The 23101-nt window shown below is 35.8% G+C and overlaps 3 protein-coding genes across 4 annotated transcripts; 2 read left to right on the top strand and 1 right to left on the bottom strand.

The window, feature by feature from the left end:
* The first annotated feature begins 81 nt into the window (after positions 1-81).
* On the top strand, positions 82-1935 carry LOC126608283 (histidine-containing phosphotransfer protein 1-like). The gene is made up of 6 exons (XM_050276147.1): positions 82-380; positions 494-624; positions 765-833; positions 1283-1354; positions 1479-1551; positions 1662-1935. The coding sequence occupies exons 1-6, from the start codon at positions 321-323 to the stop codon at positions 1719-1721; spliced, it is 465 nt and encodes a 154-aa protein (XP_050132104.1). The 5' UTR covers positions 82-320; the 3' UTR covers positions 1722-1935.
* Positions 1936-3077: 1142 nt separating this feature from the next.
* LOC126608282 (nucleoside hydrolase 3-like) lies at positions 3078-10846 on the bottom strand. Of its 2 annotated transcripts, XM_050276145.1 has the most exons (12): positions 10440-10846; positions 9393-9572; positions 9168-9278; positions 7011-7343; positions 6483-6659; positions 6095-6382; positions 5379-5501; positions 5090-5287; positions 4538-4791; positions 4118-4322; positions 3736-4041; positions 3078-3510 (listed from the first exon to the last, which is right to left on the bottom strand). In XM_050276145.1, exons 1-12 carry the CDS (start codon positions 10644-10646, stop codon positions 3205-3207), a joined length of 2688 nt encoding a protein of 895 aa, XP_050132102.1. In that variant the 5' UTR covers positions 10647-10846; the 3' UTR covers positions 3078-3204. The 2 variants fall into 2 exon arrangements, with proteins under 2 accessions (XP_050132102.1, XP_050132103.1); XM_050276146.1 differs by lacking the exons at positions 9393-9572; positions 10440-10846 and having other exon boundaries at positions 7011-7273; positions 9168-9281.
* Positions 10847-14806: 3960 nt separating this feature from the next.
* On the top strand, positions 14807-15265 carry LOC126609137 (uncharacterized). Its single transcript, XM_050277139.1, has one exon. The coding sequence runs from the start codon at positions 14807-14809 to the stop codon at positions 15263-15265; it is 459 nt and encodes a 152-aa protein (XP_050133096.1).
* The last annotated feature ends 7836 nt before the right edge of the window (positions 15266-23101 follow it).

The following is a 23101-nucleotide window of genomic DNA, read 5'->3' as shown; positions in this document are numbered from 1 at the left end:
AAAGGAGGGCAAGTGGTGGGGTCTGTGATTCTGTGGGAAAAATAGTAAAAAGCAGAGCACATATCCACATAAAGAGGTAGAAGGGGAGGTCAGACTCTACCCGTACTAGACAGTAGACAAATACCCCAAAGCAAGCAGCTTTTGGATTTTGTTTTTTCACATTGAATTCACCAAACCCTTTTTCTAGGTTTTTATACTTTTGGACTCCCTGATTTGTGCAATAATTCCTCAAGATCTGCAATTCAAGGCACAAGCTTTTCTCACCTGGGTGGCTCTCTTTCGCTTACTCTGTCTGTGTGGAGAGGAACAAAAGCAAAGACATGGAGGTGGGGCAAATGCAGAGACAGTGGGTTGACTACACAAAATCCCTGTTCCTGGAGGTAAACGCAACAGAAAAGTGTGAAATTTAAGCTAAATCACAGATGGGTTCGTTTTTTTTTTGTTGTATTTGCTTGTTCTGTTCCTGATATTTTGTTTTTTGGGGTGAGAGAAGGGGTTTCTGGATGGTCAGTTTTTGCAGCTCCAACAGCTGCAGGATGAGAGCAACCCAGATTTTGTTGTTGAAGTGGTGTCCCTTTTCTTTGAAGATTCTGAGAAGCTTCTCAATGATCTCACCAGAGCTCTGTAAGAATCCAAGATCTTACCTTTTCACTATCGTTTCTTCTCTAGGATTGGATTGGACCGGATTGATTTGTGTGGTGCTCATAGTTTGCTCTGGATACTTTGAGGAGTGCATGATTTTCCCTTTTTTTTTGTTTGCACAGAGAACAGCCAACTGTAGACTTCAAAAGGGTTGATGCCCATGTTCACCAGTTCAAGGGTAGTAGCTCCAGGTACACTTCAATTTTGCTTATTTTTTTGCCTATGAAAAAGAAACATGAATTGAAGTAGCAAAAGTTGGTCCTTTTTTGAATTTCTTAGTTGATTTTATCGTTGGAACTGCTCATTTTACTGTTTCGAACTCCTAGTTGTATAGTTTGTTGGACAGTTTTGCATTTTGTTCAACCTGAGATAAATCCAATTTGTACATGCTTGGATAGATTAAACTTCGGGAAATAATTTTCACACGCCCCTTTTTCCCTCTGCACTCCCTCTTTTCTAGTCTTTGGATTGAATAGTTCAAACAGAAAAAGGGTAGGAGTACAGAAGGAGAAAATGGGAGTGTGATCATTATTCATTAGCCTAAACTTAATCTAGTTCAGATATAGGGACATAGGTTTGAGAGCAAATTGCTGTTCATGTTTAATTGAATGTGTTTGATGAGAGTTTTTGTGCTCAACAGTATTGGTGCGCAAAGAGTTAAAAATGCCTGCATTGCTTTCCGCAATTTCTGCGAGGAACAGAACACTGAAGGGTGATTTTACTTTACTCTAAGCATTCCTATATAGTGTTTTTCTTTTGCATTTATTTCTTTCTTAATCAGCTCTCGAAGTTGTGAGGTCTTGAACCATGAAAACTGAAAAACTTTTCGTTAGCAGGTGTGTTAGATGTGTTCAACAAGTAAAGCATGAGTACTACCTCGTGAAGAGCAAGCTTGAAACTCTCTTCGCGGTGAGTAGAATTGTATAGACGCTTAATGTTGCTTATTATGTGTAACTTTAATTGTTCCATTTACTTATTCTTTTTTTTTTCTTTCCAAAATTAAATATTGTTGATTTCAGATGGAGCAACAAATTATGGCAGCTGGCGGGTCGATTCCTATGTTGGAATTGAATTTCTAAGCCTACAATTGTGAAAAGAAACAAGAAGGTTAGGGTGGTTGGAGAGATCTCGCCACATGAGTATTGTATAACACCTCTCTTAATTGATTGAAATTTCTCTTCACTGTTGAATTTGTGCTTGTATGAATGTTATGGGTAGTAGTTTTTCCATCTGGTGCCACTTCTTGATGAACCTTTAACCTTGTTATTATGAAAAGGAGTTTCCCTTCCAAAACTAGCTGGTGATATGCTTTATTGCTTAATTACTTTACCTATTCATGTCTTTGGGTCGTTGTGATTGACACTGCGGCTGCGCAAACCGATCCCAAGTTTTTGTATTCGACTAGGGTTTTGATCGTGAGAATCTCCAGCCTGCAGTTTCTGCTTTTGTGGAAACTTTGAAAGGGCTCAAGTTTGTGTTGCCCATTCCTCGTTGTTGGTGTTGTTGTGTTAGGGAAATGATTTTACACTCGCTCTTTATCCTCTTGCACTCCCCCTCTTATTTTTGGCCACAGGATTGTACAAATCAAACGGTTGATCAAGGACAGAAACAAGCAGGTAAGCGCGGTAGGAGAAAAGAAAGTGCGAAAATCATTTCCCGTGTATTATTAGTAGAATTACATGCCTACCATTCGTATCAATCCTTAGTTGTCATCGATGCCAGCAGAGATTAAACAAATGACTCATGAAGTCTTGTTTAATAAATCCGTATTATAAAATAGATGTGAAAGATTTGATGCTTTGAAGCTAATTGTCAATCTTGATCTGCTTTGCTGGCCATTTGTTTGCTGCTCAAACGTGCATTTCTCGTCAAATTCTTTCTTTAAGGAAAGGAGAATCAATGAGAAGGGTCAATGATCACCACAACTGGACAATAACATTTTGTTCCTTTTAACAATATTATCTTTCTTTGTTTTTTGATTCAAATAGAAAAAGGAAAATATTCGATATTAAAGGTTTTTTGTTATGCATTATAACTTACTTGAAACGGGGTTATACTGCTTCACCTTCTTTCTCACACCTTGGTATACACCTTTTTTTTCATTTTCACACATCGCATGTGTGAGAAAGGAAGAAAAGCGATATACTCCTGTTGCAGAGAGTTGTCACTCCCTGCAATAGGTGGTTAAATCGAACAATGGTGCAACAAGGGATAAAGCATGGAAAGTTGGCAGGCTTGGGGTGGTGAGATTATAATAATGATTAGTGATAATGACATGGTTATGATCATGTTCCTGGAAGCTTAATCTGTTGAGATGAGATCAATTATTGTTATAATTACTTTTATTAGTGACAACCTGTGCATTATAAAAATATGATGTAGCAGGTTCGCCTCTGTGTGTGCAAGTACAGTGAATCATCAATGAACAATTTACCTTGTTAAACAAATGAGCCAATGAACCATTCCAAAGGCATTTTCCGTTTCGTATTCCTTTCTTTGTTTTTGCCATTTGTGCTACATTTGAAGCAGAATCTCTACTTTGTTCATACAAATTTCTACGTCTTACGGAGCAGTGCCGGACTGATTCGGAGGCTTCCGCCAGAAGTTTACTTGCTCTTCGAAACTAGCTAATACAGCAGACTGGTTTGAATCGCTAAGCCGGTCTGCAAAAAGATCGTAATAAGCCTCAGGATCTACACTGTCCAATAGTCTGACCAGTTTCTGTTGATTTTCATCGATCATAAGCTGTCCATCACTGGATTCAGAACCTTCAGCATAAACTTTGATGGGCTCCACTTGGAAGGTTTCATTCAGATGGGAATCACCAGCTATGAGGACTGCTCCAAGAATTTCCCCCAAAAAAGTTTGCTGCAGCATAATATAACATATGAGAAGCGAGAACCTAAGATGTCAGACTGTCTGGCAACATAAGAAGTTAGACCGTAAATCTAGACCATTAATCAGGTGGATGGTTGCCCGATTGTGTGAGTCTGACAATAAACCGGTTGATATGTGAAGTAGTGTTGGAGAAGACACCCTACCATAGATTAAGAGTGTTTCATGCATATATTCTTAGATCAGAAGCTAATTTACCATGTGATGATATCTATGGTGCAATTGCTGCAAACGGTAGAGCCTTGACAGCAAACGCCGGGCAAAATTGGCCTCAGGTGTCTTCTTCTTCCAGCGCATCCTTTCTAAGATTTTCGAGAACGAACTAACTTTGCGCTGGATGCCGAGGGGAATGAGTGTGATGTTAAGTGAGGACTCAAAGACTGTTTTTGCAGCCAAAGGGTCAAGAAATATGTTGAACTCTGCATATTCATTGGAAGGAATTGTAAACACATTTCCTTTGTCCCTGTCATTGCTGCTGAGATGCCCTCCAACAATATATACATCCTGCAATGAGCAACATTGGCATCATTGCTGCAAATACTTGATGTGAGAATATACGAATTAAAATCAATGAACTCACCTGCATTAGAGAGGTGGTATTCTTTTCCGATGAAATGATCTTTGCTAAATTAGTCAAGGGTCCATTGGTCAGTACGGTAATCTTGGATCCTGGATCCAGTGTTTTCACCACAGCCTTCCAAACCTCCAATGCCAGTGGTTGCCTGAGTTCAGGTTGATCTGTATCCCGAGGGGCTCCAAATTCTAAAGAATTTTCTGCTGTATACCTGGTAAAGAGGACTTAAGAATTCACTCTCGGTCCATCTAAAGGAACATACGATTTTGCATAGAGTATCGCTAAGCTCACCAAATTTGTTTACTAAGTTAAGTTCACTAAATAATATGGTAGTGTTTCGTTTATTCAAATCTGGTTTGCTGTTAACCTCATTAGATACTGACATGTATCTGACACATCATCTGGTGAGTGACGGAAAAGTAATACCTTCGTGGGCTTCGTGGCAAATCGCGAGCAAGGCCGTAGAGAGTGTCTGAGTCCAGCAATCCACCATTGCCATGAGGGATGGCCTGCAGGTATTTGCAGTCTCCAACAGCAGAGAAGATTGAATCAGACTGGTTTGTAGCAAATACATCTCCAAGACCTACTGGGATGTCATCACGGCCCATCATATGCAGCAAGTCATAAATCACATCTATTGTTGCAGCATTTGCCCATCCTGTTGGGCTTACTATTATTGCCTGAAACCAACACAAACAGATTTTTCTCATATATGGAAATCAATGACAAATTAAGCTACTCTCTTAAGTTTTTTCGCCAATCAATTTTCTCAAAAAATAGGGGTTCTTCGCAAATAAGCATCTTCAGGGTTTAAAGCTCCATTTCGAAGAAAAGAACCTGAACCCAACTGTTATTGTGCTATTGGTGAGTGGTTTTCTATACATATAATTTGATTTTTTAAGAGTTTCTCGCTAACATTATCAGTTTTCGGGGGACTAACCTATTTAAGTTAGAAAAAAGAAGCAACAAAAATTCTACCTTGAGATTAATCACTTCAATAGGTACTTTGAGGAGGTAGAAGAGAGCTGCAAAGTCTCCAGCACTCATATCCATGTCAAAGACAACAGGTTTTCCAAGTTTTCTGTTTCCAAATTCTGGTTTGTATGTAACTTCCTTGTAAAATGGAAATTGGGTTGTTAAATTGAATCTCCCTTTTTGTTGAGGGTTGTTCAGAACCTGCAAGGAAAAAAAAATTGGAAAAGAGTAAAAAAAATTATACAAACCTGCAAAAATTAAATGGAAAAAAGATTTAAGTGAGCTTAATTACATCCAAGAAACTTATGAAGAATTCTCTGTCAAGTGGGCTTTGAGGGTCCTGATTTGGTTTGGCTTTTGTAGCAACAAGCATAGACACTGCCTCTGATCCTGTTACTTCTTCTGTATAACCATCCTGTATCAAAATAGGAAATTCATCAACATTTGAAGATCATGTTTAAACATTAGCATTCTTGTTCATTAAATCAAGCTTACCCTTATTTTAAGCACTTTCAAGATTTTAAAACAAAATCAAGTTTACAAAGAATATAACATAAGCAAGCAAAGTTTTGTGTAGTGTAGTTATCCTAACTTTTTAAGAATGTGCATATGTTATCGATAAACTTGATTGCACTTTGCCTTAAATGAGAATTCATGTAAGTTAAGCTTACAACCACTAAATCCTCTTTTGGTTTCTATAATTGGGATTGGATGAAGAAACCAATGCCAAATTTCGAATCTTGTCCACGTCGAAAGTAGAAGATGGATAAGTCATAAAGAAAACAAATTTCTTCCAATCCCCACAAAATGATAGGACTCGGAAGGATAAGTCTCCTTCATGGCTAATCCATCTTCTACCTTGGATGAAAATTTAGAATTTGACATCCATTGCTTCTTTCAACAAACATTAAATCTAGTGAGTTATCCCTTCCAATTCAATACCAGACTCCAAACGAGGCTCATGAGATTATATTTTGGAAGTTGTAAACTAGAAAGCAAGTTAGTTACCTTGCATTTCCCTTTGCCATTCTCCCCAATGCAAAATGGATCTCTTAGTCCCTTTTGAACATGACCACTATGCACACCATTTTTGTCTAAGTTGAACTTTGGAACTTTGAGGCCATCAAAGAAAGGATTAGAGCCATCAGTTACCCCATAAGGTTCATTTGAAGTAATCACAGTTATATTCATATACTCCATTTCCGCAAACTCATTTTCTCCATTAGGATTATTCGAGTTGTTTCGCATGATTGATACCGCCACACCAGCTGTGAATGAATCCCACATGAAATAGCTCTGAAAATAGTCACATTGTATCATATCAGATTATTTGATTCCTTAAGAAAGGTATGCAAAGTTTAATAAAAACAGAAAAATCGAATAATCGTGGATGTACCGTGTAGAATTGATCATCAAACCAAGTATCACGAGCCATTTTCAAGGACTGGAAGATATATTGTGCCTCATATGTGTTCTGGCTCTTCTCAAAGGCATCAAAGAAGTTTTGACTAATGGGAATGGTGTTTGTTGCATCCAGAGGAACAAGGGTGACTGGAATCCCAGAGTGTATAACCTGAAATATATCAATTTCGTTGTCACCAACGCGACCATTTATAAAACCGGAAAATTTTCTCTTCTCAAACTATTGGACGACGTATGTACTAGACTAGACCTACTGTGAATATGAACCATTAACCAAGTTGATTCTCGCCCGAATGTGTGAATTTGATAACATAATAATTCGTTTTCCATAAAACTATATAATGTTCTCTTGTCACTGCTTGGCAACATAAGATGTTTATGTTGTCAAACTGTAAATTTGAACCATTGATTCTGTTTACGGCTGTTGTCAAAATGTGAGGTCAAAATTCACTGTCTAGCAATGATTCACGGCCGAAAAATATATATTGAACTGTAGTACTACCTGGTACGCAGCAAAGGGATCACCAAGGAAATTGAACTCTGCATAAGGATTACTAGTGTAGTCTGTGAAGACATTGCCAGGATCACCACACTGCCGAGGAACACATGACGTGGAATTTTCCGGGCAACAACCAGTAGGGTTTTTCGATCTCACACCACCACCCATGACATAAATGTGCTCAACATTCTTCTTTAGGTGTGGATTGCTCATGAGGAAAAGGGCAAAATTTGTGTGTGCTCCTATCAGAAATACAGTAATGGGACCTGCAGATATTTTGTCAATCATCACTTGCTGAGCAGTAGGTTGTCGAAAGGGAGTATATCTCCTGCTGCCCTAATTTCATTTACAGAAAAGAAAAGAAAAAAAAAATTCCTGAGCAAGATATAGAATTAATGTAACACCAAAAAATGAATAAAGAAAACAGTTCTTCACTAGTTCATGTATGAATTTATCAGACAATCTATCATAATGATATAACATTATCACTATAGCAGTGTTCTTCCATAACACTATAATTGTTATCAAATAGTCGTATTATATCGATATCATCTTAATATGATGTAAATATTGTCTTATTATATCGATATCGTTTTTATATGTTGTCGATATATATTGGTGTGGTAATAACTTAATAGCTTTAAAGAGTAGTTATATAACATAAATTGAGTATTAGTATGGGTCAATATCAGTATTCTAAAAATCAGTTGAGGTAGCTAGATGGTGGAGGACCGATGCGATTTAGGTCGAAACGTGGAAAAAAAATTGGGTAGGGGCGAGGCAGGCTAGGCAATGGCTAGGCGGGCGAGGCAGGCTAGGCGGCTAAGCGGGCTAGGTGAGTTAGGCTGGTTAGGCCATCTCCAACCGAAGGATCCAACTGAAAACCGTCTCCAATCGAGGGCTGTGGAATCTGAGAGGGCCCCACAGAATCTGAGAGGGCTAGAGGGCTGGCCAAAAAACCGCTTAATCCTGTCAGTTAAAGAATTTTGAATCCAACGGCTAGCTAGCGCCAGTTACCGTTGGATTCAATTTTTTTTTTCTTTTTTAGGTTTTTTGGACCTTTTTTTAAATTCTCAAAAATTCTATTTTTTTTTCCCATCAATACCTAAACCATTCATTCACCATTTCTCACAAAATTTTTAAATTTAAGTTAATGTTGTTTTCAAATTTAATTTGTAGTTTTTAAATTTAATTTGTCATTTTTAAATTTTAGTTGTAGTTTTTAAATATAAGTTGTAGTTTTTAAATTTAAGTTGTTGTAGTTTTTAAATTTAAATAATAAATTATGTTTGGCCCTATGACCCTCGGTTGGAGACGGTTTTTTGTGACAGGGTTAAAACAAGTCCTCTGGCCCTTTGGCCCTCGGTTGGAGATAGAGGCAAATATGGCCATGTACTGTTCATTAAAATATTAATATCTTGGAGGGCCAGAGGGCTAAAACGAGCCGTCTGGCCAGCCATTAGTTGGAGATGGCCTTAGACGCGTTACACGGGCTAGGCGGGGGCTAGGAGGTTCCATTGTTTTTAATTTTTTTTTAATTAAGTTAAAGGTTTTTCTAAATAACCTACTTAATTAGTGAATTTTCAATTTTGGTGTTTGGTTTTTCTTTTTCTTTTTTTGCTGCATTTGTCAGTTATGGTGACAATATGGCTTAAGTTTTAACTTTTAACTTTTCTTAATTCTCAATACAAGTATGTTATTATTTTTTAGAGTGTAAGTAAGCACTTATTTATATGTTATATAATAAATTTAATTAATTCCGCCTAATCTGCCTAGCTCCCCGCCTAGCCGCCTAGCCGCCTAGGCATTAGGTCACTGCCCGTCGTCTGACTAGCGCTTAGCATTTTTTAGAACCTTAGTCGATGATGTCGATTTACTACAGTAATAGTGCTAATTATAATTTCTCCCTATCAGCTTTCAACGTAGAGCCATTTGAGTCACTATATTTCAAGTCAAAGATTTAATTTTGAAAAATGATTTCTACACAGTCCTTTTTCTTCTCATTCACATCGTTCTTTAATAAGATACATTTTTAAATAGTTATATGCAGAAGGAGAAAAAAGGTATGCGAAACTTTGGCAGACTCAAAGTGAAGACAAAAATAACCAGAGAATATATCAGAAATACAGCTTAAAATTAATGTGTGTACATTATTTTTACCTGGGGGAGAAATGATTTTCTGAGGCCAAAATTAGAATCAATATCCAATCGACCTCCAGCACCTACAGGAATGGCTTGTCTATATCTGCATCCTCCTGCTGTTGTAGTCCTCTGAAGTTAATTGTTTTTTAAAGTAATATAAATTAGTGTCCGTAAATATGAATTTAACATGATTAATTAAGCATAATTATGATTCATGAGTTGAGATATATAATCCGTTCATGCCTGTTCGATAATTGGAAGATATCCACCAACATTTGGCAAAATCGTACCATCTTCTTTGATCCCACCTTCACCACCCACTCCAACTCTCACGTCATCACGTCCCATCATGTACAACGTGTCATAGATTTGATGCACAGCATGCCCAGGATTGGTCCAAGCATTTGCATTTACAGTCACTGCCTGTGGTGAAACAAATTTACAGTTCTATAATTACCAAGGTTTAAGGAAACAATAATGATTTATTTATTTTTACTTTTTAAAATAAAACGCTTTTCCAATTGTCGTAGAAGAAGGCACGAACTTGGATGCCAGAGATGAAAATTGTAGTCGAAATATATTTTTCTACTTTGCAAGAGATGAAAACTGCAGAAGGAGACAAGATTTGGGTGCAAGGGAAGAAAACTATAGTTGGAATTTATTTTTCTACTTTGCAAGAAAACATGTTTAAGGTAAAAACAATGATTCACTTTTACATAAAGGAAATAAAAGTTGTTTTACTTTTACATGTCGTTTGACCAAAAAGATTAATTTTTAATTAGTTAAAAAAGGTTTAGCTTGAGAAAATATTAAAACTCCAAGAACATTGTCTTGATTTTTTATTAAATTATACCTTTTCCCAAATATAGAATCTATTCAACCGTATGAATCATTTGACTCGGTCCTCAAGGCATTAAAAAAAAAAAAAAAAAAAACAAGTTCTGCACCTTCAAAGCCAAATATCAATTAAAATTTAAATCAACCAAAACTAATTCGATGAGTTTTTCTGGTTATCATCACTTGCTTAGATTCCTAACGCAAGAAATGAATATAATATATATATATATATGCGTGTGTATATATACATGCATGCATATATATATATATATATATGTATATGTATATGCATACATGTACAATTATTGGAAAGACGTATATCGAAGAGACATGTAAATTTTGAGAGCTTTAAGCATTTACGGATTTGGAAAGCTTAGCTTTGACAAACCCAACTTATAGCCCTTTCTTTCTGGATGAACACAAACAATTGATGATGATGGATGATGAACTCACCTCCAACTCAAACTCTGATCTGTTAAGCTTCAAGAGGTACAAGAGAGCAAAGAAATCATCGGTATCGACATCTGTATCGATAAGAATCCTGTGAGGCCTTCCTTCCACAGTCTGCAAATTACTAGCTCCAATCACAACTAGTACTAATCCCACAGCAACTAGCATCTGCACTACCCAATTAAAACGCTGCTTCTTCTGCCACAACATTTCTATTTCTTAATTTCAACCAAAACCCAGATATCTTTTCCCTCCAAACTACAAAGATATGATGCTTTAATACTGGTTGGAGCTAAGCCCGCAACTTAGCCATGGGAAGAGATTTATAGAATTAGAGAGATATTGGTCTACAGAGTTTTAGAAATATTTATGATGAAAGTATGTACACGTCATTCACGCCGGAGGCACGTGACGAACGAGAAGGCGCATGAATCGCACCAATCGAATTTTATTACTTAAGTTTTAAGTTCCTTTTTCAAAGGCACCCCCAACCACTATAGTCCTACTTCACATTTCTACCCTTTCAAATTCAACATGGGTTTGGGTTCATTTTCTCCTCTCCATGATTTTTAGTTGAGAGAATTTTTAAGGACATATGTAATTGTCTGATTGGACTATATGGAAACCACAGTTTTAGATCGGTGAGAAGGCTATAACTTCATCAACATTATTCGTCCCAAATTTGTTAACCAAATAATGTGTTAGTACATGCGTTTAGTAAATAACAAAAATATGTGCACATAAGATAATTTTATTGGACTATATATGAAGAACAATTTTATTTCATCAACATTATTCGTCCCAAATTTGCTTACTCAATGTGTTTCCCACTTTTTTGCCGAGTTGGAGCTAGAGAACGATTTTGCCGCTCAAATACAGTGACATGTTAATTTCTTATTCAGTTATGTTAAAATAAATAAAATTGAAGCTGTAAACATAACTCATACGAGTGTAACCAAGTCAATTAAAACGAATATACTCCCCCTTTATACACTCTATAATTTTGCATTCATTTTTGTTTTTCTTGGTCAATTAATTATAGAGAGACATAAAGAGTGTTGACAATGGATGTCCAATCGATGAGTTTGAAATTCGAGTTGCCAACAAATCTCTCCTCCAGTTTTTTTTTTTTTTTTTTAACATTTCACTTTACTCTTTTACAAGAGACCCTTGACATTGATAAGTCACCTCTCTTTATAAACTATATAATTCTTTCTTTCTTTTTCAAGGAAATAGAAATTCATTAAATGGGAAAAGACCCAATACAAGTTACATCAAACAATACAATGCAAATTGAGGATAGCCAAAAAGTCCATTCAACAAGAACAAAAATTGATAAGAAAAACCATAACCCAAATCCTTATCTAGCAAAATGCCACCATTGCAGCAACGACTTTGCCGACAGTCACAAGAGCAGCCGTCCTAAGAAAACCAACACCACGTTGAATTCGACGAAGGTAGCACTGCATAAAACTTTTCAACCCTCAACAAGGAAAAAAACCCCAACCTAATTTCGGCACCAAAACCGCCACAATGGTGGAGATCCTAGATATGAACCACCATTACATGACTTTGCAAGAAGAACCAAAAAACCAAATCAAAAGGGAACGGGATCGGGCTATGGGGCATCTCAAACACCATAGCTTTGGGCAAAACCACACACTTGGCCCCGATTTTCTAGCATGTTGGTTGATTGGGTGCGGAGCGGGAAGAGAGGGTTATCTGACGACCAAAACAAGTGTGCTACTCTTGGCTCTAAGCAAAGATAAGGAAGGGATGAAATGGGAGGAGAAACAAATGAACAAGATATAAGAGAATGGGTGTTGGGGGTTAAAGGAGGGTGGTTGTAGGATGGGGATTAGGGTCAATGGAAAGATACGATGAAAAACACGGGAAAATTGTGAAGGAGTTGTGACCTCACAATTCGACAACCATAGGCAGCGGAATGGAAGGACACATACATAAATACTAAGAAAGAGAAGAAACGGAGGAAAAGCAATAAAAAAGGAGTTGTTGCCGACCCCAATCAAGGGAAGGAGTCGGCAACGAAGAACAGGGGTTTTGGTTTAGTTTTTGTGTGGGAGAGAAAAGGGGAAGCAACTAGAATTTGCTACTAATCTATATAATTTCTTTCAAATTGAGTTACTACTTATATTGTCAATTGATTTTATAGTGACACATCGACTTCCTTCATGATATAGAGCATGTTTGCCTATTTGTGAAGCACAACCTCTACACATACTTCACGTCACATGATTTCTATTGTCTCACGTGTTAAACTTGAAAATTCATCACACATAAAAGTGTGTGTTGAGACTATAAATCTCATGTCCCCAAAAAAGGAGATCTTATATGTGTTTATAAAGAATAAAACTACTTCCATGTCAATTGCATATGTGTAAAAAGAAATATCACAATAGAAAGGTCCATCAATCATCATAACATAACTCAGAGATCTTTTCTTTGAAATAAGTAAACTTTTTACTTGACAATCCATGACATTGTATAGGACTATACTTCTTTTTGTAAGATTGCATTACACATGTTTGGTACTGTGTGTGTGTGTGTGTATAGGTAAATGCAAGCAAAATACTCCAGAAACACTAAGAAGTGTGGCTAATGTAGACGAGGAAATTTTCTTTATGTCTGAAACACGGATTGTGTACCACATATTATTAGATAAGTGGTAGAAAGTTTTATTTTTTAAGTAATTAATTTTTTAACACAAGTATCTCATTATTTGTGTACCACACTATGTTCCAAACACACTGAAAACCCTGTGTAAACTCTATCTCATTTAATCAGTTGTATGTCAGTTTGTGTTAAAATTGAAACAATATCCCCAGCTGAAGGTTTTTTTTTTCTTTTAATTTTAAATAAATAATATATTAACCAAAGAGGAGGACAAGCCTAAGAACAAGGAACACATGTTAATTATTAAGAGACCATAACAAACAAAGGGAAGGGAAATAATGGGACCTATAGAGATATCAGTGAACCAAAAATAGCACACAAATAATTTTCACTTTTGAAATATTGTTATAGAATTAGTGGATGAATAATGAATGCCCACTCAAAGTTGTAAAGACTTAGTAATAGTGAGTAATAGTGTTTGATACTTTCAAAAGTATCATTATTATATTTTGATGGTTGTAATTACGGGAGTCGCTCTATAAATAGAGCACTTCGTCTGTTATCAAATACACTACGAAAGAAAGCAAGAGAAATAATATCAGTATCCCTCCCTCTCTTTATCTGCCATCTTTTTTGTGTTATAGCTACTAAAGTTATAGTGTAATGTTTTGCACCTGCTTCGCTCCTGTTCTTAAAAAGGTTAGCTCCCTAACTTTTGCTTATTTATAACACGTTATCAGCACGACTCTCTAACCTTAAATAGTTTTCATCTACCTTCACCAAAAGAAAGAGAAAAAAAATGTTTTCTCTAAGGATTTTACTGTTCATCTTTTTCCTCTGCCTCAACTGCTGGACATACCCTCGCGAAGAAATGTTTGCACCATGCCTGCTTTTAGTTCTCAACCTAACAGTTACATATATCTTTGATTTCTTGTTTGGTGTGTAGCTATTGATTATTAACCCAGTGTTTATTTATATTTTATTGTAATCCAAGATGGTGCGGTACAATCGCCCATCTTGAACTGCAAATTTAATCTTACTGCAATCCAAGATGGTGTGGTATCATCACCTATCTTGGACTACGGATCTAATTTTACTGCAAATTTTAGGTGGAGTGGTATAATCACCCACCCTACCCTGCATATTTAAATTTGCCTGCTGTTTAATTTCAGTGCAAATTTAGGTGGTGCGGTATAATCGCCCACCCTGCTCTGCGTATTTAAATTTTCATGCTATTTAAGTGGTGCGGAATAATCGCCCATCTTATGATTGTTTCGTTGAGAATGGTGCAGTACAGTCGCCCTTCTCATTAATCATGAAAATCTCGAGCGTGAAGTTTCGAGTGCTTATCATTTTTGGCCCCAAAATCAAAATGAAAAATTTGTAAAAACCAGAAGTTCTAACACTATATTCCTGCTGGAATACATATTATTGCAAGTTCTTACACATCTCATTTTTTTTTCAGAAAAGAAAATGGCAAACTTGGCAAAGCTTGATTTTGCTGCCCTGAACATTACTGAGAAGAATTACCTTACCTAGGTATACCAAAATCCATCTAGAAGCAAGGAATCTTGGAGATACCATTAGGGAAGAGTTGCCCATCCTTTCAAGATCGGGCAAAGGTCATGATCTTTATTCGTCGTCATCTTGATGAGGGACTAAAAAACGAGTACTTAACGGTTGAAGATCCGTTAGCTCTCTGGAAGGCCTTGAGAAACAGATACAATCACCAGACAATGGTGATTTTTCTAAGAGCTTGCTATGAGTGGACTCACCTAAGGATCCAAGATTTCAAGTCAATGGCTGAGTACAATTCTGCATTGTTCAGAATTACCTCTCAGATGAAGCTCTGTAGGGATACTATTACTGAGGAAGATATGCTGGAAAAGATTTTCAGCACATTTCATGCCTCTAACATGCTTCTGCAGCAGCAGTATAGAGCGCAAGGCTTCACTGAATACAACCAATTGATATCTGCGCTCTTGGTAGTTGAACAAAACAATGAGCTACTGATGAAAAATCATCAGTCCCGACCTACTGGATCTGCACCATTCCCAAAAGTGAATGTTGCTTCCCTCGAAATGAACACCACATCCTCTGGTGGCGATAATCATAAACAAAGACGTGGCCATAAGCGAGGTCGGTGGAATAGGTGTGATGAAGCCTACCATAGATGTGATGGCAATGGGCACTAGGTGTGTACCTGTCGTACCCCAAAACATCTTGTGGATTTATATCAAGCCTCCCTCAATGAGAAGGGTGTCAAGACTAATTTTCTCGACCAAGCTAGACCAATGGATATACTTGATCTAGTGTGCGACTTATTAGGACAGTTGAGCATAACACATTTAGATGTCTTGGATTTCATTGTGGAATGGGGAATGAAGTGTATCGGTCTGACTGAATCATTTATGTTTGATGTACTTTTATTATTCTGAACTTGTAGTTTAAAACTAGCATTTCAATTCAATAAAAATGGCATTTAAATTTCCTGTTATAAGTTGTTTTTAACCATGATCCCTTTTACTCAGAAAGCATGGATAAAAACTATGGTTATTCTCAGAACATGAGAAATGGCGGAGATATTTATCTTGCAGACAGCGCAACCACACATACAATACTTTGTGATCAAAAGTATTTCTTAAGCTTGATGCTTACAAGAGTAAAGGTAACAACAATATTAGGCCAATCAGATGTAATTGAAGGCTCAGGGAAAACCCAGATTATGTTACCAAATGGAACAATATTGTCCATACAGAATGTGTTGTATGCTACTAGAACTACTTAAACTTTGTTGAGTTTCAAAGACATACGTTTAAATGGATACCACATTGAAACGAAAAGTGCAGAAAAATATGGAGTATCTATGCATTACCTCCAATGATACCCAGAAGCGTATATTGGAGAAGTTGCGTGGATTGTATTATACATACATAAGGACAATTGAATCACATACTGTCATGAACCAGAAGTTCATTGATTCAAAAGTTTACATGTTTTGGCATGACCGTCTGGGTTATCCAGGATCCACCATGATGCGTAGGATCATTACCAACTCTAATGGACATCCATTATTGAGCAGAGACATTGCTATCTCAAATGATAACCCTTGCAAGGCTTGTTCTCAAGGGAAGTTGGTAATCAGACCATCACAACTAAAGGTTGATGCTGAATCTCCATTATCTTTGCAAAGAATTCAAGGGTATATTTGTGGACCTATTCAACCATCTTGTGGACCATTTTGATATTTTATGGTTTTGGTTACTGCATCTACCAGATGGTCACATGTTTGTCTTTTGTCTACTCGAAATGCAGCTTTTGCGAGACTTCTTGCTCAGATAATTAAGTTACGAGCACAGTTCCCAGATTACCCCTTTAAGTCAATCCGACTGGATAACGCTGGTGAATTTACGTCTCAAACCTTTGATGATTACTGCATGACATTGGGCATTAATGTTGAACACCATGTTCCTCATGTCCATACTCAAAGTGGTTTAGCAGAAGCATTGATTAAGCGGCTTCAGTTAATAGCTCGCAATCTGCTTATGAAAATGAAATTGCCAATTTCTGCATGAGGACATGCCATTTTACATGCTACATCATTAGTTCGATTGAGACCTATAGCCAACCACCAATACTCCTCAGTACAACTCGTGTTTGGGCATCAGCCAAACATTTCACATTTACGAGTTTTTGGTTGTGCTGTTTATGTGCTTATTGCATCGCCACAACGCACTAAAATAGGACTTCAACGTAGACTGTGAATTTATGTCGGTTTTGATACACCATCTATCATTAGATATTTGGAACCCCTGACATGTGATATGTTTACAACTCATTTTGTTAATTGTCACTTTGATGAGACAGTCTTCCTGTCATTAAGGGAGAAAAGACTGTTCCAGAAGAACGGCAAGAGTTGACATGGGTTATACCCACCTTGTCTCATTTTGATCCACATAGCACTCAATGTGAAAATGAAGTAAAAATGATTGTTCATCTTCAAAGTATTGCCAATCAAATGCCAGATGCATTTAATGATGCTATAAAAGTGACAAAATCACATATACCAACTGCAAATGCACCTGCAAGAATTGATGTCCCTATTGAACAAAATAAAGTGGCAATGAATGATTCATCTGGTGCACACCTAAAGATTGGTAGACCCCTAAGTTCAAAAGATTCAACCCCTCGAAAGAGAAAGACAAAGGCACAGCTGAATCCAAATGAAATCATTTAGGAAGAGAGAATGAATGACAAATCCATAATTCATGATTCTAGACTTCTAGAAAAAGAAAATGTCCTTGATGAGACACATGTCCCTGAAGAAACAACAGTACATAAGAGCAAAGAAATCTCCATAAATTATGCATGTACTAATGAATTGTGGGATCGGAATGAAATAATCATCGATGATATGTTCGCATTTGTAGTAGCCACTAAAATCATATTAAGTGATGATATTGGGCCCCGCTCTGTTGATGAATGTAAATAGAGACAAGATTGGCCTAAGTGGAAAGATGCAATCCAGGCAGAATTAAATTCCTTAGAAAGGCGAAGTGTTTTTGGACTAGTAGTTCAAACTCCGCCTGATGTAAATTTCGTGGGTTACAAATGAGTATTCACAAGAAAACGCAATGAGAAAAACGAGATTGCAAGATACAAAGCACAACTCGTTGCACAAGGCTTTTCACAAAGTCCTGGAATTGATTATGAAGAGACATATTCTCCTGTAATGGACGCAATTACATTCCGTTACTTAATAAGTTTAGTGGTTTTAGAAAAGTTTGACATGCGACTTATGGATGTCATCACTGCGTATCTATATAGAGAATTAGATACTGACATATACATGAAGGTCCTAGAAGGACTTAAGTTGCTTGAAACAACTAACAAACCACAAGGTATGCTCTCGATCAAAATAAGGCGATCATTGGGGCTGAAACAATCTGGACAAATGTGGTATAATCGTCTCATTGAATATTTGATCAAAGAAGGATATATCAACAATGTCATTTGCCCTTGTGTGTTCATTAAGAAATTCAATTTTGGATTTGCTATAGTGGCAATATATGTTGATGATATGAACCTAGTTGGACCTCCTGAAGAGTTCAATAAAACTACTGAATATCTAAAAAGCGAATTTGAAATGAAAGACCTTGGGAAAACAAAATATTGTCTCAGCCTGCAGATCAAGCATTGTGCTAATGGAATTTTGGTCCACCAATCAACTTCCAATAAAAAAATCCTAAAGCGATTTGGCATGGACAATGAAGGAAGGATTCATTAAGGGCGATAAGACTAAACACATATCTCCAAAGTTTTTCAATGCACATGAGCTTCAGAAGGCTAAAGTTATTGAAGTCAGACAAATCAGTTCCAATGAAAATCTAGCAGACTTGTTCACCAAGTCTTTACCAAAGTGCACGTTTTAGAAGTTAGTGCAGAGTATCAGATTACGTCAACTTACCAATCAGCTAAATTTGAAAAATGTGGAATCAAAGGGAGATAAATATCAAGGGGAGCATTCATGATATATGTTTGTTGTACTCTTTTTCCTACAACTAGGATTTTTCCCACTGGGTTTTTCCTATCCAGGTTTTAATGAGGCAACATAAGCATACTTAACACTATATCAACTATCCAGGTAAAGTTGTACTCTTTTTCCTTCGCTTTGGTTTTTTCCCACTAGGTTTTTCCGAGCAAGGTTTTAACGAGTCAATTGATGTTGATATGTGGGCATCCAAAGGGGAGTGTTATAGAATTAGTGGATGAATAATGAATGCCCACTCAAAGTTGTAAAGACTTAGTAATAGTGAGTAATAGTGTTTGATACTTTCAAAAGTATCATTATTATATTTTGATGGTTGTAGTTACGGGAGTCACTCTATAAATAGAGCACTTCGTCTGTAATCAAATACACTGCAAAAGAAAGCAAGAGAAATAATATCAGTATCATTCCCTCTCTTTATCTGCCATTTTTTTTGTGTTATAGCTACTAAAGTTATAGTGTGATATTTTGCACCTGCTTCGCTCCTGTTCTTAAAAGGGTTATCTCTCTAACTTTTACCTATTTATAACAAATATGAGTTTCTTAAGATATATTATCTGTTTTCACTTTTGTTTTGTCGAAGAGAATTTTGTTACCAAGTAAAGCCGATAGTATAAGTTTGGGGATATTTATTTATTTATTTATTTTTCATAATATTCAGTGGCAGGATTGTGTGGAGTCATATTTCTCACAATTGTGAAAGAAAAACGGATAATTATTTATAATTATTTTTTATTTTTAAAAAGGGACAAATGGTGGTAAGCCACGGTTTTTCACCCCTTTCAGGGGTCGTGAAGACTCACAAAAGCATTTCAGCCTCCTCCTAACCACAAGTCTGGCTTCCACACCAACAATTTATAAAATTATTAGCCAAAATATGATAATATATCTATCCACATTAATCAAAAATCCAAAATAACATATGTATTGATATTTTTATATGTTCACCTTATTCATAATTATATTGCATGATAACCTTGTTATCTACACTAGCTGAAAGAATTATTAAACTCAATATGAAGAACCAATCAAGAGTTTACAAATTCTAAATGTTCAAGTATCAGATAAAATAGAGTTGAAATAAAATTAATAGAGAATAATATAATTTTTTTTACAAGAAACGATGGTTGATATTTCATTGATCAATCGAAACAAATACACTTGTCCCAATTAAGTATATAGCTCCAGTGACCAAGAAAATGATCTAGAGTGAATTTTCTCAAACAGACAACTGTAATAAACTTCTAAACAACTACCACATGTACGAAAACTACAAACGCCACCCATACTAATCTGTCACAAAAAAAATTGTTGCAACAAACATGTATTGGCGACTACATGTTGGGATGATGGTGGCTATTTCTGGAATCCAATGCATGCGAGAAGGAGAGAGATGTGAAAGAGTGTTGCGGGTGAAAAAGTAAAGAGAAATTCTGACCGTAAGATCAATTATAACGATCAGGATTTGTTGATCCCCTGAATCTGGATAAAATTAATCCGGAGAGGATCCTCTTCCATTGTTTAGAGCTTGGTAATATTTTCTGTTTTCAATGTTCAATTTCTATTTTTCTCATCATCACTACTATTCTATTAGGTCTTTTGATAAAGGTGGCTTAGTTGTTTAAATAATTTTGGGTTTCTCCTTCCACAGCAATTATTAAGTTGTTGAAGGTTGATCATTGAATTATTGATCGAACATTGAATCTTGATTGATATGTGCATGTCATACAATTCAACATAATACTTCGTCCCATATCGCCTCCAAGAGAAAACTCCAACTTTCCAAGCAATTCTATTTTGATTTGAACCGATTGCTTTCACATTTGTGGGACTCTATATACACCTCACTGGTCACCATTCTAACTTTCTATTCTCGTCGTTATGGGGATTCCCAGCTTCCCACGACACATTTTTGGTTCCAAATTCTAGCATCCATTTTCAGTTCTGGCGGTTAGAATATATTTGATTCTTTCACTTTCCTTTTTATTCTATAATCCATTATTTAAACTTTCCATTAATATATAATATCACTTTTGGTCGGTCTTAAAATCTAATTAATACACGAGTATCTTAATATCCACTAATTAGGAATGTGGTAATGCTAGGGAGATTAAATTTATAAACAAAATTTTGTGAACTAAATGACATGAAATTTGATGATTGAATTATTACTTACACGTTGATAAACGTGCTAATTCTTATTGGGGACACATAATTTAGTTTACAAATTTAGTCTCCCTAACATTACCCTAAGGAACGAGGAAGGAATTCACCAAATGAACAATCTGAAAATGAGACCCATAAATTAATTACAATTATTGAAAATTTGACAACTAGGGTTGCAAATTAAGTAGCATCCCTATCGCTACTCAATACCGAGATCCAAATTAAGGGTCATCATCAATACAAAAGAATACTAAGATGTTTTTAATATTGATCAAGCACTTCTCCAAAATCAATAGTAATATCTATATAAGATGATACATCACTAAATGTAAGTGTTGCTGAGAGTATTTTATATTAGAGGAGTCAAAGACTATTAATATTTATAAAGTCTTGTATAAAATGCTCAAAAAGATGTTGAACTTCTCCATTCATTAACTTTTGGTTTTGGATCGAATGTTCACATTATAAGTAGAACATATATCACGTATTCATCTTCAATCATTTCTGAACCCTAAATTTTATATGATTGATTGTTCTCCAAGACAATACATGCACTCTTATATGCTGAGGGCAGCCCCACCACGTAAAGATCCCTATTTTGCAGCCATTGAATGAGCATGAACTTTATGGTTGAAGGATATATAATATATATTATATTTCCTGCACGCATTGCCATTATTTATTGATTTTTTGACAATGGTGGCAATCCAGTGAAAGAAATTTCAACTTATTATATATTGGATTAGTTGCTAAACTGAATATATTGACTATTAATTCAGCATAATTAGGCGCATAGCAAAGAAGTGATTAGAAGATTTTAGAAGCAATATCTAAAAGGCTAAAGGCCTAAAAGCTATCTTGTTCTTGTGCACTCGAAGATGGAGGACTACAGTCAACAGTACTAATAATTAGGTGTTCAATATTAATCCATACTCCAAGTCATATCAATTTCCAATAATTTATTGGTATTTCTAAGTGCTAATATGAAAGGTTAAGTTTCAACTTAACTAAGATTAAGAATATTTGGGATGAAATTAAAAATACCCCATTTGGGCCAATATACATATTAGTTAATGGGCAAAAAAGTCAGGGAATGATGAGAAAAAAAAGTGTGAAAGAATAATGAGAAGGAGATATAGAATGAGATGAATTTCCTAGCCAATTTTTCATTGATCAATAACAAAACATTTGTACAAGAAATTTCGTACTCTACTTAATACACAAGAAATCTAAAATTACAACGATATTTAAACGGCTTGGGGTGCAAGATAATTTTAAAAATAATATGTCAAATTCACTAGCGGGGTGTAAGACGCGTTTCAACAATATGATAAATAGTACACACACAAAATAAGTTCTCTAATATATTGTAGATATCTTTGTACATGATGATTATTCATGTATACACATCTCTAAAAAAGAAGAGGAAAAAAGGTGCTTTACTTTCTACTACTAGGGCAAATATATAATTTGTTTTGGTCAAATGGATTAATCAATGTTACTTTTTCCTTGGTAATGTGGTGTTTGGACACATACAAGCTATAGTATGTATGGGACTGAAAATTCTTAGGACCAAAAATAAAATCACCTTGAAATTTAGTTTCCTATTAATTTTTTTTAAAAAGGACGGAATTGGTATTAAATTAAATGGAGGAAAGTTAAAAGAAAGAAGCACCATTTAGTTAAGAAAAGTGATTGGAGAACTGGTAGTTCACGAGTTAACAAATTGTTTACAAATATATCGATGGTGGATGTTTTGGATTTTTAGGTTGTTCGGATTAATGCTACTTTCATTGTCCGTGTAAATTTTGGACCCTTAATATATGGATTCGAAGAAAATGATCGATGAGATATTAACAAGACTTGCAACAAGCCCAGTCGGATTTTGGGCGAATTATGTCATTTAATGTGTTTAATTCGGGTTTTAGTATTGTAAGATCTAGGGGTGGGCACAGTTTGGTTCGGTGCGGTTTTAAGTAAAACCAAAACCGAAACCGAATTTTTTTGCGGTTCGGTTCGGTGCGGTTTTGAAGTTAAAACCGAAATAAAACCAAACCGTTTGGTTCGGTTTGGTGCGGTTTCAAACGGTTTCGGTTTGGTTTTTAAGAAAAAATGTACAATTTGCAATTTAACATATTAATAAGCATTTCCCAATAGCAATAGGAAAAAGACTTTTTTTTATGTAAACAATTAGCATGTTGCATGCAGTTGTGATGTTAAAACATGTTTGTGCAACAAAAGGGTGTCCCTTACAATGTTTATCATAAAACAAGTTGAATAAATTTGAATTCATTAAACATGAGCGAAACTTTGATAC

The sequence above is a fragment of the Malus sylvestris genome, chromosome 16 (assembly GCF_916048215.2).
Source record: "Malus sylvestris chromosome 16, drMalSylv7.2, whole genome shotgun sequence".
Classification (NCBI taxonomy): Eukaryota; Viridiplantae; Streptophyta; class Magnoliopsida; order Rosales; family Rosaceae; genus Malus; species Malus sylvestris.
Note: the sequence above shows the minus strand (reverse complement) of the source record. Positions and strands in the feature narration are given on the sequence as shown.

What these genes read in the sequence shown, in the direction of transcription:
- LOC126608283 (XM_050276147.1), top strand. Translation starts at nt 321, where the DNA reads ATGGAGGTGGGGCAAATGCAGAGACAGTGGGTTGACTACACAAAATCC. An exon ending in AATGATCTCACCAGAGCTCT is followed by an intron (nt 625 to 764) that starts GTAAGAATCCAA and finishes TTGTTTGCACAG; the next exon opens with AGAACAGCCAACTGTAGACT. An exon ending in TTCAAGGGTAGTAGCTCCAG is followed by an intron (nt 834 to 1,282) that starts GTACACTTCAAT and finishes TGTGCTCAACAG; the next exon opens with TATTGGTGCGCAAAGAGTTA.
- LOC126608282 (XM_050276145.1), bottom strand. Translation starts at nt 10,646, where the DNA reads ATGTTGTGGCAGAAGAAGCAGCGTTTTAATTGGGTAGTGCAGATGCTA. An exon ending in GAAAATCATTTCTCCCCCAG is followed by an intron (nt 7,344 to 9,167) that starts GTAAAAATAATG and finishes AAATGAAATTAG; the next exon opens with GGCAGCAGGAGATATACTCC. An exon ending in TCTTCATAAGTTTCTTGGAT is followed by an intron (nt 5,288 to 5,378) that starts GTAATTAAGCTC and finishes TTTTCCTTGCAG; the next exon opens with GTTCTGAACAACCCTCAACA.
- LOC126609137 (XM_050277139.1), top strand. Translation starts at nt 14,807, where the DNA reads ATGGTGATTTTTCTAAGAGCTTGCTATGAGTGGACTCACCTAAGGATC.